At 41.9% G+C, this 16,107-nt stretch overlaps 4 protein-coding genes across 5 annotated transcripts; 2 read left to right on the plus strand and 2 right to left on the minus strand.

The window, feature by feature from the left end:
- Window positions 1-545: 545 nt before the first annotated feature.
- Window positions 546-5,904, minus strand: tm7sf3 (transmembrane 7 superfamily member 3). Its single transcript, XM_061268806.1, has 12 exons — window positions 5,646-5,904; window positions 4,758-4,912; window positions 3,730-3,880; window positions 3,311-3,431; window positions 2,989-3,160; window positions 2,748-2,925; window positions 2,593-2,679; window positions 2,254-2,334; window positions 2,042-2,194; window positions 1,817-1,917; window positions 1,594-1,756; window positions 546-1,530 (listed from the first exon to the last, which is right to left on the minus strand). Exons 1-12 carry the CDS (start codon window positions 5,704-5,706, stop codon window positions 1,277-1,279), a joined length of 1,677 nt encoding a protein of 558 aa, XP_061124790.1. The 5' UTR covers window positions 5,707-5,904; the 3' UTR covers window positions 546-1,276.
- Window positions 5,905-6,289: 385 nt separating this feature from the next.
- Window positions 6,290-7,929, minus strand: fgfr1op2 (FGFR1 oncogene partner 2). Its single transcript, XM_061268807.1, has 6 exons — window positions 7,630-7,929; window positions 7,348-7,484; window positions 7,165-7,282; window positions 6,949-7,091; window positions 6,771-6,884; window positions 6,290-6,699 (listed from the first exon to the last, which is right to left on the minus strand). Exons 1-6 carry the CDS (start codon window positions 7,652-7,654, stop codon window positions 6,559-6,561), a joined length of 678 nt encoding a protein of 225 aa, XP_061124791.1. The 5' UTR covers window positions 7,655-7,929; the 3' UTR covers window positions 6,290-6,558.
- Window positions 7,930-8,062: 133 nt separating this feature from the next.
- On the plus strand, window positions 8,063-9,283 carry med21 (mediator complex subunit 21). The gene is made up of 4 exons (XM_061268808.1): window positions 8,063-8,194; window positions 8,283-8,397; window positions 8,634-8,734; window positions 8,810-9,283. The coding sequence occupies exons 1-4, from the start codon at window positions 8,153-8,155 to the stop codon at window positions 8,987-8,989; spliced, it is 438 nt and encodes a 145-aa protein (XP_061124792.1). The 5' UTR covers window positions 8,063-8,152; the 3' UTR covers window positions 8,990-9,283.
- An 812-nt stretch (window positions 9,284-10,095) lies between these two features.
- LOC133145368 (serine/threonine-protein kinase 38-like) lies at window positions 10,096-16,077 on the plus strand. 2 transcript variants are annotated; one of them, XM_061268814.1, is made up of 13 exons: window positions 10,096-10,478; window positions 11,370-11,509; window positions 11,588-11,639; window positions 11,709-11,831; window positions 11,889-12,096; window positions 12,158-12,312; window positions 12,389-12,491; window positions 12,566-12,627; window positions 12,736-12,853; window positions 12,915-13,038; window positions 13,108-13,203; window positions 13,276-13,367; window positions 13,441-16,077. In XM_061268814.1, the coding sequence occupies exons 2-13, from the start codon at window positions 11,376-11,378 to the stop codon at window positions 13,563-13,565; spliced, it is 1,392 nt and encodes a 463-aa protein (XP_061124798.1). In that variant the 5' UTR covers window positions 10,096-10,478; window positions 11,370-11,375; the 3' UTR covers window positions 13,566-16,077. The 2 variants fall into 2 exon arrangements, with proteins under 2 accessions (XP_061124798.1, XP_061124799.1); XM_061268815.1 differs by lacking the exon at window positions 10,096-10,478 and having other exon boundaries at window positions 11,439-11,509; window positions 11,713-11,831.
- The last annotated feature ends 30 nt before the right edge of the window (window positions 16,078-16,107 follow it).

Consider the following 16,107-nt stretch of genomic DNA (forward strand, 5'->3'; position numbering starts at 1 on the left):
TAGTGGAACACTGCAAGAGAATTAATTTAATTTGAAATCTTACTACGCAAATTCTTACTGGAAAAATTCTGGTTCCTTTTAACACCCTCTCAATAGGGGTCAATGTAACGTGCTGCCATCTTGCGGAAATGATGGAACACTGCAAGAGAATTAATTTAATTTGAAGTCTGACTAAATTCTTACGGAAAAATTCTGGTTCCTTTTAACACCCTCTCAATAGGGTTCAATGTAATGTGCTGCCACCTTGCGGAAATAGTGGAACACTGCAGGGTATCCCAAATGCCGGAAGTAGGAACGCGAATAAATGAACACAGGTGTAAAAAACAGTGCGATTGTTTTTCTTATGCTAAAGATAATGATTATAAATCTAAAAACGCGAGTTTATCCATATATATCTTTTTTTTTGGTAAGTATCTGTGGATTATTTTCTAAAGAAGAGTTTTGTTTCTCTTGCATGACTCAAACTGCACCAGGAAAGGAACCCTGATCGAATTATAAAGGTGAGTGCATGTACACAATATAGATGTTAAAAAAAAAACAATTGACACATTTTGACGATTTATTATTACAGTATTAAATTACAAATTCACCATGAGGCTGGGATGTTGATCTAAAGTATTAAATAAGTTTTGGACAGAACAATCTCATCAGTTGTATCTGCGCACCAAAATTCTGAGTAAAACTAAAATGATGGCACAATTGTGGATAAACAGTGAAACAGTGTAACAACTTTTTGGTCAGGTCCATTACAACATGACAAAAACAAAAGATTAAAAACTTTGGAAGTGTTTCCTAACTAGTCAGTTTTTGTTACTCACTGACCTTATTACCATGAGCTCAGCCTTTTATTTTTTTTACTGGTCCATTTTAAAGTATTTATTTGAATTAAAGGTTAAGCCAGAGTTTTAAAACTATCCACGACTGCTGATACAAAATGTCCTATTTTGTGTTATAGTGCAAATAGACGAGTGCAGTGACCAAAGCATAAAAACCTACAATGTCATTATTATTCGGTTTCCTTCAGTTCTGTCTGGATCATTTTCAGTAATGCTGTTCTTGATCTGTACATAGTAAACAAAACAACGGGGGTCATTCTTTGTAAAACACCTTCACCCCTCAGATTTCCTTCCAAATTTGAGGTGTGGCTGGAAGTGGAAGAAAAAGACTGGGATCCGTTTGAAGTCCTTGACACGGAATGACCCCTGGGTTCCTCGCTACTTGAACGTCCAACACGACGTGGCGCTCGAACGCAACCCAGCTGTGGTTCCGCTGGTCTCTAAAGCAAAAGCGGCGTGTGCTCTCCAGCCGGCTCCATCCGCCTGGTGAGCTGCCGGGCTCTGGCCAGGAGGCGGTTGGGCAGCGGCGGGAAGTGATGGCTCGGGTCCAGCACGTTCGTTTTGCGCCGTTCGCGCTCCTGCAGCCACATGAGGTACGGGCTGGGCGGGAAGAAAGGACGCGTGCGTTCCCGGTACAGCTGCAGGACGATGCCGGTGAGGCCCAGCACCACCCAGACAGTGATCATGATGTAGTCTAGACAAAAGAAAACCACCATTTAATATTTGTCGAGAGAACGGTTGACATTTACGAACTCACCGATGGTTTGGAACGGCGCGTCGGTGAACGCGGCGCTGAAGTTGTTGTTGAGCAAGCGTTTGAGGATGTTGAGTGTGATGTAGGAGAGGCTGGTGTAGATGTAAGCGTTCACCGCCAGGACGACGGCGTAGGCGCCGATGACGCCGCACGTCGTGATGTTCCCCTGATGAGAGAAGGAGCCAATGGAAACGCTCCGATCCCGCAGCGATGACATCACAGTTACCTCTCGGGGCCAACGCATGAAGAAGAGCGGGACCATGATCATGATGCTGCAGAAGGTCACCCAGAAAACGGCGTCGGAGCGCCTGAACAAATCGAGGTCACCTGAAAGAAGATGGAATATAATCCTGAGTGGAGTTCCGCAGGGATCAGTACTTGGCCCTCTATTGTTTGGATATTATTAGTTTGAACTCTTGTGAGCCACGAGGAATTGACTATGAGTTCCTACCGAGGGGAGTGAAGAGGACGGTGGCGGCGAGCAAGAATCCGAGCATCAGGCCGACCACCACCACGCAGGCGAAGACCGAGCCGAAGCGCCACCAGCTCATCACCAGGAGGACGCCACCCACCACGCCGATCACCGTCGACACGGCCAGTCGGACTGCGAAAAGCGAGACGCTTAGAACCCGGCGACGACGTATATGGACGGAAACAACTCACTGTCGTAATCCAGTCCGGTGGTCCTGGTGATGAGCACGAAGAAGAAGAAGGCGGAAAAGCTGAAGCCCATACAAAACAACTCTGTATGAGAAGAAGAGCTGTTAAGAAATCCACAATATTCCAGACGATGAGTCACATTGGAGACAAGTGGATGGCTAATCATGGGTTCATTTTGGACATAATACAACATCACATGCAGGAGACCACATGACAATATTGCCAATACAGTATTGTTCAAGTATTTGTAGCTTTGGCGCCATCTTGTGGTGTCTTACTATATGGAAAAGAAACGAATTTGTCAATGGCAAATTAAATATAAAGTGAAGTGAAAGCGCTCACCAGATTTGAAGAATCGATGCCCAAAAAAGCAGACGAACAGCCCCGCTAATCCGATGATGGTGAAGAACATTTTTGTGGTTATCTTTCCTGAAAAGAAAAAAAAAAACCTCAGGAATTCCAACAAAAAAAAGTTTTGTGACTGTTTCAAGTCATACCCAGCGTTTGACAGCTGTCCAACTTGGAGGCGAAGCTGCAAGCGTACGTGTGGACCGGGACGTAGGAAGCCGACGTATTGAGGACGGGGTCTCGAACGATGACTGAGTAAATAACGCCCTGACCGGGGATGGAGCTAAAAATAGCCGTGGTCATTTCTGTCGAGGACAGCGTCACAATCTGCAAGGAACGGGAAGACGACTTTAATCTGTGGTTGCGGATGATTAATCTGGTTTTCCGTACAAGTTTCCCGCTCTCCGTCATCCCGTCCACGTCCGCCACGTCCTGGACGGCGCGGAAGAGGCTGGGCTCCGAAAAGTCGTTCTCAGGTAGGAAGTACTGATAAACGTCGTACTCCAGCCGCCAGCGCGTTTCTGTTCCTGTGGATGTGTCGCAGGATGGAGGATTGCCCCCCCTAGTGGACAAATAAAATTGTGATATTCTTGAGAAACCGCAGCAAATAACCGTAAAATCACTTAAGGCGTTAACAGTGGAAGAGGAGGCGGCTGAGCACGAGACCACCGCAGAACATGACGCACATGTGAGGCGTCAGCTGCTAGCTTACCTCGCGTAACCCAGGTTAGCCGGCGCGAATTGGATGGTGGTCTCAAAGAGGTTGTAGCGTAGGTAGATGTTGGGGTCCACGTTCAGGTTGAACTCCAAGTTACAGCCTCCGGGTATGGGGTCTAAAACAGGGAGGGGGGGGGCGGGGCGTTGTGACATGTTAGGATCTCCCAGCAGCAAACATTCAAAGGTAATAAATAAAAATAAAAATAAATAAAATTAAATAAAATTGAAATAAATAAAAATTAAATTAAATCTAAAATGCCCAAATAAAATCAAGATGAACTGACTCCCCTCATCTTATGATGAAAGAACTTCAGCCTTGATTTTGCAGAAGCGCAAATGCAACTTCCTCATCTTATGCAACACAACCAAAATCTACTTATTTATTTTTTTTAGCTATCATCGTTGATAACGTACCTGCGCTGGAGAATGGCAGAATAACGCCCGTGCCTGTGACTGCGCTTCCATCGGCAGAGAAGAGGAACAAAATGAACGACGTTTGTCCCGGCAGGAGAGGTAACAGGATGCCCGTATCCGCTGCCGTTGATGACAAACCAAGCACTGGGGTCTAAAACAAAAACTCAAAAAGTTGTAATATCACCTTCCGCCTCTAGATGGCAGACATCTCTTCTCACATTTAAAATGCAAGACAAAAAAGAACCCAAATAATAGTAAAAATGCACAAATTTTGGTCCATCAATCTTTTAAGTCTCAAGTTCAAATCTAATTTGCATATTTTAGCGATTAATCCGCAGCGGCGATTATCACAATCCCGCCTTTGTACAGAGCTCGCCTTGTTTTGGCAACACAACAACAGACGGAAAATGCCCATTTGATCTGGTCGACGCTGAATTTATCCAATGCGACATAGCGGTACTAAGCGGTTACAAGTCACAAGAAATTCTTTTCTAATTCGCTTTGGACTAAAAAAATAACCCTCAAGTGGTTTTGTATGAACCAAAATGGATTATTTTTTAAATGAAAAATGGATTAACGCATTTACCACGGCTCAATTTCAAATGATTATGAAATAATGACAACTCTCGCAAATGAGCTTAACTTTTAAAATCCACTTCATTTGCGTCTGCATACGTTTCTAAACTATTTATGTTTTCCTTTGAGCAAAAATAAATAAATATACCAGTCTTGGGAAGGTTTCTGGGTCTTGCCCTATTGTGACCGTTGGGCTCTTAATCATCTGAGAGCTGACGCAAGAGTCATGCCTGATTATTTTCTGAGGTGATTTTTTTCTGACGGGTGTTGTTATGACAAATACCCGAAAAATAGAAACGTGACTTTGCAAAGAAAGGACAACAGTGGAAGACAGCCAGCGCTGTTCTTTCTTCCTTCTCGGCATGTGACCGTTTGTTACCAGAAGAAGACGAGCTTTGTTTGTGAAAAGGCGTACTTTGTTCGATTCTATTGGGGGGGGGGGGGGGTCTTACGGTGCTATAGGAGAGCGTAACGTTGTGACGTTGCGTGTGGAACTGCACGGTGACATAGGCGACCTCGGCGGGGATCCTGGTGGCCACGGCCTGCAGCGTCTCGTTCCCCGACACGCTGACATTCTGAAAAGCTCCCGGCTGGAAAACCACCCGGTCTGTCACAAGAGAGCAGTCGTGACAATCACATTGTCCGTAGCCGATTCAAACTTTACTCAGATTAACTGTGGAAAAAAATGAGACTGTTAAATTTCATTTGGGCCAAACTTTTATCGGACTGAGTCTTCAAATTACATTAAGTTCCTTTGGGGTTGAATGAGGCTGAGTTTGTGTTAATTCTTTGTAATCATAGCTCATTGATTTTTCAATTCTCCTAAGGAGACTGAGCCAGCATATTTGAAATCAAAACATTTGACTTTTTATTTTTAATATACACACTTGGACAAATGACTCTGTAACTATTATATGGCAGCCTTAACATGTGTCTTGGGCTTCATTTAAAAAGCATGCAAGATGATTTTCATCACAAGTTACCTTATCTTGTCTGACATTTTGCACGTCAGACTTCTTGCTCTATTTTTTTGTTCTAATTCTGATTTAAGTGGAAGCACGTGAGTCGTGTGAGGGGAGACTTTAACCTTTATACACCTGTTTATACCGCTGTGGGGAAAAAAAAAGTATTTATACACTGTTGTTATAAAGTACGGGGTCACATTACGTTAATAATCAATCACGATAGATATTGTTAATATGTTAAAAACAGCACGTTTAATTAAAAAAAAAATCATTTTAAATCTTAAGGAAACGACACAATAGGACTCTTTACAACAAATCACCCTATCAATTTATATTTCTTGTAAATAAGTAAAAGCGTTATTATACTGTACTTACTTTCTTCCTGAGCTTGAACTTCACATATTAAACACAAGAGCCAGCAGATCCACCGAGACATTGTTTATCGCCTTTATCGACTCTAATAAATTTCACGAAAACTCTCGTCAGTCATTTGTAACCTCGAACTCGTCTATGTTTAGCTAATGAAAGTCCCCGCGGGCAAAAAGGCGACATGCTTTTCAGAGTGACACAACTTCAGTGTTCTTCTGCTCGCTCTCCCACTCTTCGACTCTCGCGGAGGTCTGTGAAGGCGCCCTGTGCGAGATTTGTGAAATCGCGCGATACTTTGTTTCGAAACGCCCACTATTTTCGTTTAATAAGTAAATAATCAAAATGGATACATTTGATGAATAATACGCGACAGCTAAATAAATATTTTGAAAACATAATTTATTTTTATTGTCCACGTATCAGCCTTTTCAATGACATATTAAAAACGTATGCATCGTGATGTTACATTATCTACATAAAAATTTTGCATTTAAATCTCATTTTGATTGAAATAGTTAAAATATTTATTAGTGGTTTTGGTGTATAACGTTTATTTATTTCACTCTTCGGATTTATTAAAGCAGATTATCGGTTCAATTTACTTGTGTTATTGTCTGTCAACTAGAGCAGTGGAAAAAATAAATACTGTGTTTGATAATCATATTTATTTTAGCTCACACATTTTTTTTCAAATCTCACGCACACCTTCAAGTTATTGCAAGTGCCACAGCCTTCACTTGCCACACTGGCCAAGCTAAAAAAAAAGAAAAGAAATGACAAGTGATTGTTCAACTGCAGCTCTGGAGGAGGGTGATACAGTAGGCATGCACAGGGTGATTGATGGTGGAACCATGGAGGAAAACTGGTGCATCCCAAAGACATCATCGTGGAAGCGTGGATAGGAAGTCCAGTTATCACTCTAGCTTTTTTGTAAGCTGCCATCAGCGTTGGTCAGTGGCGGCGGTGAGAGTGACATGGTTTCTGATGGGTCTTCTCTCTTCAGGATCAGGAAGGCTTCGCGACTGATTCCGAGCAGTTCTCTCAGTCCTTTGTTCTCCAGCTACGGCACAGAAACATGACGATGATGCTATTAATTCGCTTTTAAAGAGAGAAATGGTCCTTCGCTTTTACCTCGAGCCGTTTAATCCTTTCTTCATCTTGACATAGCAGCCCCTCATCCACCTCGATGGCTTTCCTCATCACAGAGGCCATCTCGTTGATTTTGTCGGCGTGCGCTTGCAGCTCCTGTGAAGGGAAATTAAATTAGGAGTCGTCTGGCTAGTGCCGGGTTAATTCACTTTGAACTGACTGTTGTGTGCTGTTCCTTCAGTTGTGTCACAATGGTGGGGTCATCTCGGTTCCTGGCCATGAGCAGCCTGGACCTCTGCTCTTTGTATTTGTTCATGATGAGCCCCAGCGCCGACTGGTGTTCCTCCAATGATGTCCGTAGCTCTGCACAGACAAGAGCAGGATTAGTTCAAAACAATTAAAAGTCATAAAATGCCTTCCTCTTTTCCATGTAAACCTTTGTTTTCCATCTGGAGAGCTCTAATTTGACGATTTTCCTGTTGGATGCCCAGGATCAGACTGGATCGAGGCCGATGACGTGCAACCTGGTTGAGTGTGTCAATCTCTACTTGATACTGGTAAATAAAAACAAATTACAAAATTAATAATCACTCAAAATGCCCTCACCAAAACACCCTACCTGCTGCATGGCATCCACCCGCTTATTTAAGAATGTTGTCTGTTCAATTAAAAGCTCTGCAGCGTTGTCATGGTTACGGAGCCGTTCGACCAACGATTTGGCATCGGCCAGGACTTTCTCCAAAGTACAATTCATGTCTGAAAAGATACAACACACTATTAGGAACGAAGAGTGGCGCAAATTGAAGAAGTCTGATATATAAACGAGGCGATCTATTACTAGACCGAGTAGAATACAACACTACAGTTCCTAACTCGGTGAAATCAACAATATCGATATTACCTGGAGAGCTCAAAGTGCAAGACATTAGCTTTTAGCTCGGTTGCTACTTCCTGTTGATATTTGGTAGCTAGCATTAGCTACAGCCACAACCTCGTCCACATAAATAGGTCAAAAATGGTGCCTTCTCGTTTTATTACAAGTTATCACTTTAAAAACAAAGTCGCATCGCGGTGGCACGGTTTACAGAGTTGGTTCGTTGTTGAAAAATGGAGTCTTGAAATGATTAACTGGGATTATAACCAACAAAATGTTATCATGTATCGTCAACTCTTCGGAATTTAATGGCAGCACGCACGTCTCGTATAATCTCGCGTGATTACAAATACAAATCACAAAACCTTAACAAAAATCGCCAAATTATGGAAAATAATGATAAAGCATTGTTCTGTAATTTGCTACAGTACTGCAGATATAATTTACTATAAATAAATAACTATACAATTATTTTAATACAAACGATGAAGCACACGGTGGCACTATCGAGTCGAATTTTGCTCACTAATAAACAAAGAAGATAGTAAAAATGGCGGATAGGCTAACGCAGCTACAAGATGCTGTCAATTCGGTATGCTATTCCTAAACTTTTATGCATATTTCTGATCCATACCCGATTCGGAAAGGTGTTTTAATAACCCATGCGATTGTGTTTGAAGCTTGCAGATCAGTTTTGTAACGCCATCGGTGTCCTGCAACAGTGTGCTCCGCCTGCCTCGTTCAATAACATTCAGACGTCGATAAACAACGATCAGCCTGCAAACCAAACTGAAGGTGCTTTATTTCTAAAAGTTCTCCATTACCTTTACTAAGTTCTACATTTCTATGCAATCAAATAACAGACTAAGCAAAAGTGAAACATCGTTAAAAAACCTATTTAAGTACTCAAAAAATAATTATAGTATATTGCCCTTCATCACTTCTCTGTTATAAATAACCTTGCATAGTTAAATGCATGCTAAATAAGTTCGCTTTACTCAAACAATGAACAAATGTCATTCTACATTTAGAATACGCTCAGCTGTTTGCAGCCCTCATTGCCAGGACAGCTAAAGATGTGGACGTGCTAATTGATTCTTTGCCGAGCGAGGAGTCCACGGCAGCTCTGCAGGTCAGTGGTTAACAGATACAATAATACAATTAATCCAAATCGAGATTGGGACACGATTGCGCTACTATTCACCAGGCGGCCAGTCTGCGGCAACTGGAGGAGGAGAACCACGAGGCGGCGGCCCGTCTGAAAGAGGTGGTCACCCGGGGTGACATGCTGCTGGAGAAGATCCAGAGTGCCCTAGCGGACATTGCACAATCTCAGCTGCGCACACGCAATGGCGCCCCCAGCCAGACTTCGCCTGCTGAATCCTGACCTGCCGTCTTTTTTTACATCTTACTTACCGTATTATTTATAACACTCAGCCGCGAGCCTCAAAACCCATGCTGGATCTGTCTGTCGGGTGAAAAAAGAAAAGAAGCCATATTTGATCACTTCACACTGGTAGACTTGTTTACTTGGGTTGGGAAAAAAAAATAGTCTGGCTGCAGTTCATTTTTTGTATGTTTTATATATTGATTTTGTAAATATTTATGACCACGAACTGATGCTATGCTCTAATGGCCATTTTTGGTCAATAAAGTTTGACTAAACAGTTGTTTATCCAAACGTGAGCCTGTAGTTTGTAGCATGCAAGCAAATGTTTACGTTTAAAGCTTTCCTCTCAGGTAAAAATAGGAATTGGCATTTTCTATAGATTTAATAAGCAGTACATAAATAGCTTTGGGAAAATGTCAAGCTGGAAAAGGAGAAGAGTGATGTGGATCAGGTTTGGGGCACCTTCAATAACAACACATTAAAGTTGGGCCTGAGGGGCGACAGAGTTTATTGGCCCAAAAAACTAAAAATAGAAGGCACGTCACAGCTCGGTGGCCAATGTTGACGTTAGACTTTAAAAAAGCCTTCTGTGCTTAGCACCACACCCAAAATAAAGTGACAGCAAGTCACGCCCACATCCCCCTCATCCAGGCAGACTGACATCATGGCTCTTTCATTAAAAAAAAAAAAAAGAAGCTGCCCAAATATAGAATTTTCCTAAGCCATTTATGGCTTGTGACGTCATTTTCACGATTTTAAAGTCAAGAACGTAAAAATCCAAAATGACCTTTTATTGTCCTCAATTGCTTTGTAAGTAGAAGGATGGAACTAATTTTCAATGAAAATGTCTAATTTAATTCGTTGTTGTATATAAAAATAATAATAATAATAGTTAAACAAGAATAAAATAATTGGAAACAGTGACTTCTTTCATTCGCGCAAAGCAGTCTGATGAATCTGCGTCCAAACGATGGGGCGGATCCCATCTTTCTATTGGCTGGAACGGTTTTCATCCTCCAAAATCCTCCCTGCGTGATTGGCCGTTTACATTTTTCTCTGCCGCTGATTGGCGTGAGTTGACGTCACTCCAAAGCTACGCCATTGCGTAACTGCAGCGACCGATGAGTCCGACGGTCCGAGGAAACCTAAGCTACCTTTTCCCAATTTTGCACCTTAAAGACAGATCAGCCGCCATATTCAGAAAGCAGAGGGTGACTAATGAAGATATTTTATTTTTTAAAATATAATTGGATGTTTTCCTTTTCTTTTCGGCTGAGGAAATGAGCCATGTTTTGTTTTTGATATCAGCTGTGTTTACTGTGTATAGTTCCCGTTAAGGGTGACCGTTAGCTTAATAATTGAACCCTCCAGCCTTTTCTGCCTACATTTTAGGCAGAAAAGACGCTTTAATTCAATTTATTTTATTTTCTCCTGGTTCGTGGGGCTGGTGCCCAGACAATAATCGACTCTGGAGCAGGACACGGAGGTAGGTTGAGCCCATGTTATTTTAAAAAAGCACTGGCTATTTTTACTCTGTTTGCTAATGGAACCTGTTAGTCTGGCGCAAACGGAATATAACAAGCATGTGATAAGCCTTTAAATATTTATTTATCTCTGAAAATAAAAAAAAAAGAAGTCATCAATACCAGTAGCGTGCGTGGTGGATTAAAATGTTTTTATTATTTGACATTCTATTTTCAATCCCTTGACGTGTTTTGCTTCCTTGCATACAACCTTTTAATTAAAAAAAATGATTACAATGAATTAAATTAATTAGCGTTTTTTAGTAGAACAGTAATGAGGATTTCGGCTCCATCCTTTTTTTTTCCCCCCAACTCGTGTTTATTTAATTTATTTTTTTAAACTCGGGTGAGTGCAGCCCATTCCTCTCCATAGTGTCATGACTGAACTCTTTCATTCAGGGATGGAAAGTTTCCTGGCAGGTCTCTTTAAAGTCCTTTTAAGGGTGGAGTGTGTGCATGAGTCGGCCTCTTGTCTGTATGGCATGGATACGTCACACCAAACGTCAGAAATATTTTTTTTTTAGTCAGGTAAAGCAGCACAACTGCATCCCATTAACCCCTCAACACAAACTTCCCCATTCAAGCGCCACTGATTTTTTTTTTCTTCCTTCCAAGCAAATCAGGAAGTGTCTTGTTTTTGTCCGATTGTTGTGGCCACGTCTAGACCAAATACTGCCTCTTATCTCAACCCCGCAGAGGTATTTTTTTTTTAATCTCTATGATCTAATCAAGAGCAATCATACTTTTCTACTGGCATCCTGGTAAAAAAGATTTTGATGATGTATGTCCCCGCCCCGCTTCCTTCTTTACCACATTCTTGTACGACATCTTTTCTTTCTGTGTTTTTGCCACAGGATAGCATGGCCATGACTGGAGGGACGGCAGCCACCCTCTCCATGAGCAACCACACCCGTGAACGGGTAACCGTTGCCAAACTGACGTTGGAGAACTTCTACAGCACGCTGCTCACCCAGCACGAGGAGCGGGAGACGAGGCGAGCTTATTTTTTTTGTGCTTTAAATTAAAAACAATTTCCAAGGCCCAAGTCTCACTATTTAATTTCTGTTGCTAGGCAGAAGAAGCTGGAGAAGGCCATGGATGACGAGGGCTTGCCAGATGACGAGGTACAGCTGTGAAAAGATGCTTTAGATATTTTCGATTAAAAATAATATTTGGCATTTCTGTGTTGGCAGAAAGTGATGCGGCGTTCACAGCATGCTCGCAAGGAGACGGAATTTCTGAGGTTGAAGAGGACGCGGCTGGGTTTGGATGACTTTGAGTCGCTAAAGGTCATCGGGCGTGGTGCTTTTGGAGAGGTATGATGGAAAAAAAAAAGTTTTTGTTTAGTTTGTTGATCGTGCTTCTCTGTCCAGGTACGTTTGGTGCAGAAAAAGGACACCGGGCACATTTACGCCATGAAGATTCTACGAAAAGCAGACATGCTGGAGAAAGAGCAGGTGGCTCACATCCGGGCCGAGAGGGATATTCTCGTGGAGGCAGATGGTGCATGGGTGGTGAAGATGTTTTACAGCTTCCAGGACAAGAGGAACCTCTACCTCATCATGGAATTTCTTCCCGGAGGTACGTCTTACGTTCACAACTTCAAGGCACGGGAATTAAAACGTTACCTACTGGTTGCTAGGCGACATGATGACGCTACTGATGAAGAAGGACACCCTGTCCGAAGAGGCCACCCAGTTCTACATTGCCGAGACGGTCCTGGCCATCGACTCCATCCACCAACTGGGCTTCATCCACCGAGATATCAAACCGGACAATCTGCTGCTCGACTCTCGGGTGAGTTTCTGCTGAGATCTGACGGCATGTCGTTCAACAAGTTTGCACTCAACTTTTTTTTTTTTCTTTCTCACAGGGACATGTGAAGTTATCTGATTTTGGCTTATGTACCGGACTGAAGAAAGCCCACCGAACAGAATTTTACAGAAACCTCACACACAACCCACCCAGTGACTTTTGTTAGTATCACACTTTTTGATTCCGGGTTGAAGTGGAAGATTTGATCATTCATGTCTTTTTCATGTTTCTGCAGCCTTCCAAAACATGAACTCCAAGCGGAAAGCAGAAACCTGGAAGAAAAACCGGAGACAGCTGGTAAATGTTTTCTGATGCTGTAGTGCCCCCTGTCGGTCATTTAATATAGCCAGAGTTTCATACAGGATATAAAAAATGCTAAATGCTAACGTGTCTTGTAATTTTCAGGCTTATTCCACAGTGGGCACGCCGGACTACATCGCCCCCGAAGTCTTCCTGCAGACGGGCTATAACAAGCTGTGTGACTGGTGGTCTCTGGGGGTCATCATGTATGAGATGCTAATAGGTAAAGCGTGTATGTTTTGCATCCACGGGAAAAGACGTGTTAAAAAAAAGGTTCTCTTCAGGCTATCCGCCATTTTGCTCGGAGACACCGCAGGAGACTTACAGGAAAGTGATGAACTGGAAGGAGACTCTTGTGTTTCCACCTGAAGTCCCCATCTCGGAGAGAGCTAAGGACATGATACTGAAGTATGTGACGTCTTTAAAATTTTATATTCAGGAAATGCAATGGGATGGTTTGTTTTGGGGGGTCTTCAGGTATTGCACCGATGCTGAAAACAGAGTTGGGGCAGGCAGCGTGGAGGAGATCAAAAGCCAGCAGTTCTTTGAGCCTGTGGACTGGGAGCACATCAGGTACGTTTTGATTTCATGAAAATACCCCCCCGCCCTTTTTTTCCCCCTAAATATTAATACAATTCCCACCAGAGAGCGTCCCGCAGCCATTTCCATCGAAATAAAAAGCATCGACGACACGTCCAATTTTGACGAGTTCCCGGAATCGGATATCCTCCAGCCAGGTCTGAAACGTTCCCCCACATTATTTTTCGAATAACTCTGCCGCTGCTTCAATGCTTCTGTTTCTCCCCCCAGCCAACACCACAGAACCAGACTTCAAGTCCAAGGATTGGGTGTTCCTCAACTATACTTACAAACGCTTCGAGGGCCTGACTCAACGAGGGACCATCCCCACATACATAAAGCCAGGGAAGGCTTGACAGCCTCTAACAGGGAGTATAAAAAAAAAAGACATTCACGGATGTAACAGGGTCGGGCTCACGGACGCCCCCGCTGGTGCTGAAGGCCGAACCGCCCCTCAGTGTAACCGCCCTCGCCCCTCCCACCAAGTTCTTAAGCTCTGCTCTGCCGCCAACAAGTTACCACGTTACCTCTAGTGGGTTTGCGATGTATGCTACGCGCGAACCGGCGTGCCAATTACTGCTTAATAGTTTGAACACTGGTCGCTAGGAACAAGGTCGTATGCAAAGCTAAGTACTCGCTACTGAACGTACGCTGCCGTCGCACTGCGGAAGGTTTCAGCATGAGTTTTATGCTCGTCCATCCACGATAGTGCATTTCCTCAAATTGTGGACTTCGCTTCAGTAGACTCAACTATATTTAGGATTGGTAAAAATGACTAGTAATGTACATTTATGCACCCAAAGGACATTTATTGATTAAAAAAAAATAATCATCTTGGTTCAATTTATTCAGAAAAATGGAAATGTAAAATTAAAAGAATTACAAAAATTGCCTTTTCAAAGCGTGATCTAATATAAAAGTAGTACTTTGACGCAGTCTTGGGACATTTTCTTGCCAACAGATTGCACTGAAATGACGAACCTTCTTTGCTGACCAGGCAAAGCGCTGTGCAATAGAAAAGTGGAGCTTTGTCGCCACCTTGTGGCACTTTTTAATTTTCTTTAATTTTCATTATCCATCGATTACAGTATTAACTCATTGAAGTTAACCCGGATAATTTCACTTTTCAAGGCCACAATTTGAGGAAATAGGGTATTTCTCATTCGTGTTAAATATATCTCAGGAAACGTGTTTAAAAAAAAAAAAAAACACTACTAATCCATCTGATATACGTTAGTTGTGTAGTTAGTTGCCTCCGAATGTGTAAGGGTAAGTCTTTAGGTGTTACAGGGTAAATAAAATAGGCTTGAAGAAACAGCAGTAGCTTTAAAGAACCCGGGGTGTAATTCCATTATTTCATATTTTATTATCACCCAAAAAGCGGAACAACTCATGCTGGGATCTTCCTCGTGCTGATTTCGATGACACCCCCCCAATATAAAGTGTGTAATGTGTCACATCCCTTTTACATGTTTTATCTATCTCCACAATATCGCCGCCCCCTTTGACTTTGAATTCGAATCAGACGAGGTCCAATCAATTCACTTCCTTCTTCGAAGTGCCTTTGCATCTAACCGGTCAATAATATTGTATCAATGTTATTAATCTTGTGGGGGCGCAAAAGTCGATGAAACTGTCTGGAAAGTAAAATAAGTCAAAAGTATGAGGGAATATCGATTTTAGGTCAGGCAGAAGGAAGCAATAAAGTTGACGCGGCTGTTGGTCGAGGGAAACGACGGTATTTGATAAGAAAGCATCCTCGTAAAATAACGTGTGTCAAAGCAAACAGTCGATGACAAAGATGCCTTGTGTATGTTGCGTTCAATTAGAACACTGGAAATATCTTCATTTTCGACACTCCATATGCATCCTTTTTTTTTTTTATTAACCTTTGACTTCTGCTTCAAGTTGCACAGCTCGTACAAGAAGAAAGAAAAAAGCTACCAAAGATCATCACATGACCGTGAATCCAGATGTAGCTCACGCTTGATGCACTTAACCTCAAACTACCTTAACATGAATCACATCAACAATCCCACACACCTCCAGAGTGTTAAAATCCACTGTCTTGGGAAAAAAAAAAGCTGTTCCCATTTACACCACACGGTGGTGCTATTGCTGCAGAAAAAATGGAGGACTTCGTCATTCTGTTGAAATGTTAGTGTAGTTTATGTATAGATTACAATTTGTATATTTTAGCGTTATTTATTATTTGTATGTCTTCGGATCAAATTTTAATCCTTGTATTTTACTCCCTTTGAATATAATTAGAATACTTTTCAACTAAGTTACATACTTTTTAGGTCACTAATAAACGCAAAGTTGACTATTTTCATGGAGTAACACTGAAAAAATGACACTTGTGTAAATTAACTCATTACACCGCCATTACTATCGAAACACTGGCAACAAAAGTGAGTACACTGAGAGAAAAAAAAATGGCCCCAAAGTGTCATTTGTGATTGAATAGCAATTGTGTTAATTTTATTTTTGTGTCATTTGTTCAGTGTTGTTCCTCAAACGCATACGATAAAAAATGATAGGAGATATACAGGACAGTACTATGAGATGAATTATTGTGATGAGTAAAAAAAAAAAAAGGGACCTAGAGGAGTACAAATGTTAATAAAACCTTGTTACTGTAGTGGGTAAAGGACCAAACTAGTCTCATTTTGTGTTAGGTGCTTATAAAAAGAAAAAAAGTAACCATGAAAAGTCAGGACAGTGTTGTTGGGTTATATATGTGATGACGTGTTTGTATCCTATTTCTTGTAGCTCGGTGAAAAAGGTCACAGGGGAAATGCTAGTCATATATTCACATGGTAACTTTTTATGTCGACAACATGGCAAAATAAAAAATAAAAAACATTGAGTGCATTGAGTTTCTTATTTAGTACT

The sequence above is a fragment of the Syngnathus typhle genome, linkage group LG21 (genome assembly GCF_033458585.1).
Source record: "Syngnathus typhle isolate RoL2023-S1 ecotype Sweden linkage group LG21, RoL_Styp_1.0, whole genome shotgun sequence".
In the NCBI taxonomy this organism is placed as follows: Eukaryota; Metazoa; Chordata; class Actinopteri; order Syngnathiformes; family Syngnathidae; genus Syngnathus; species Syngnathus typhle.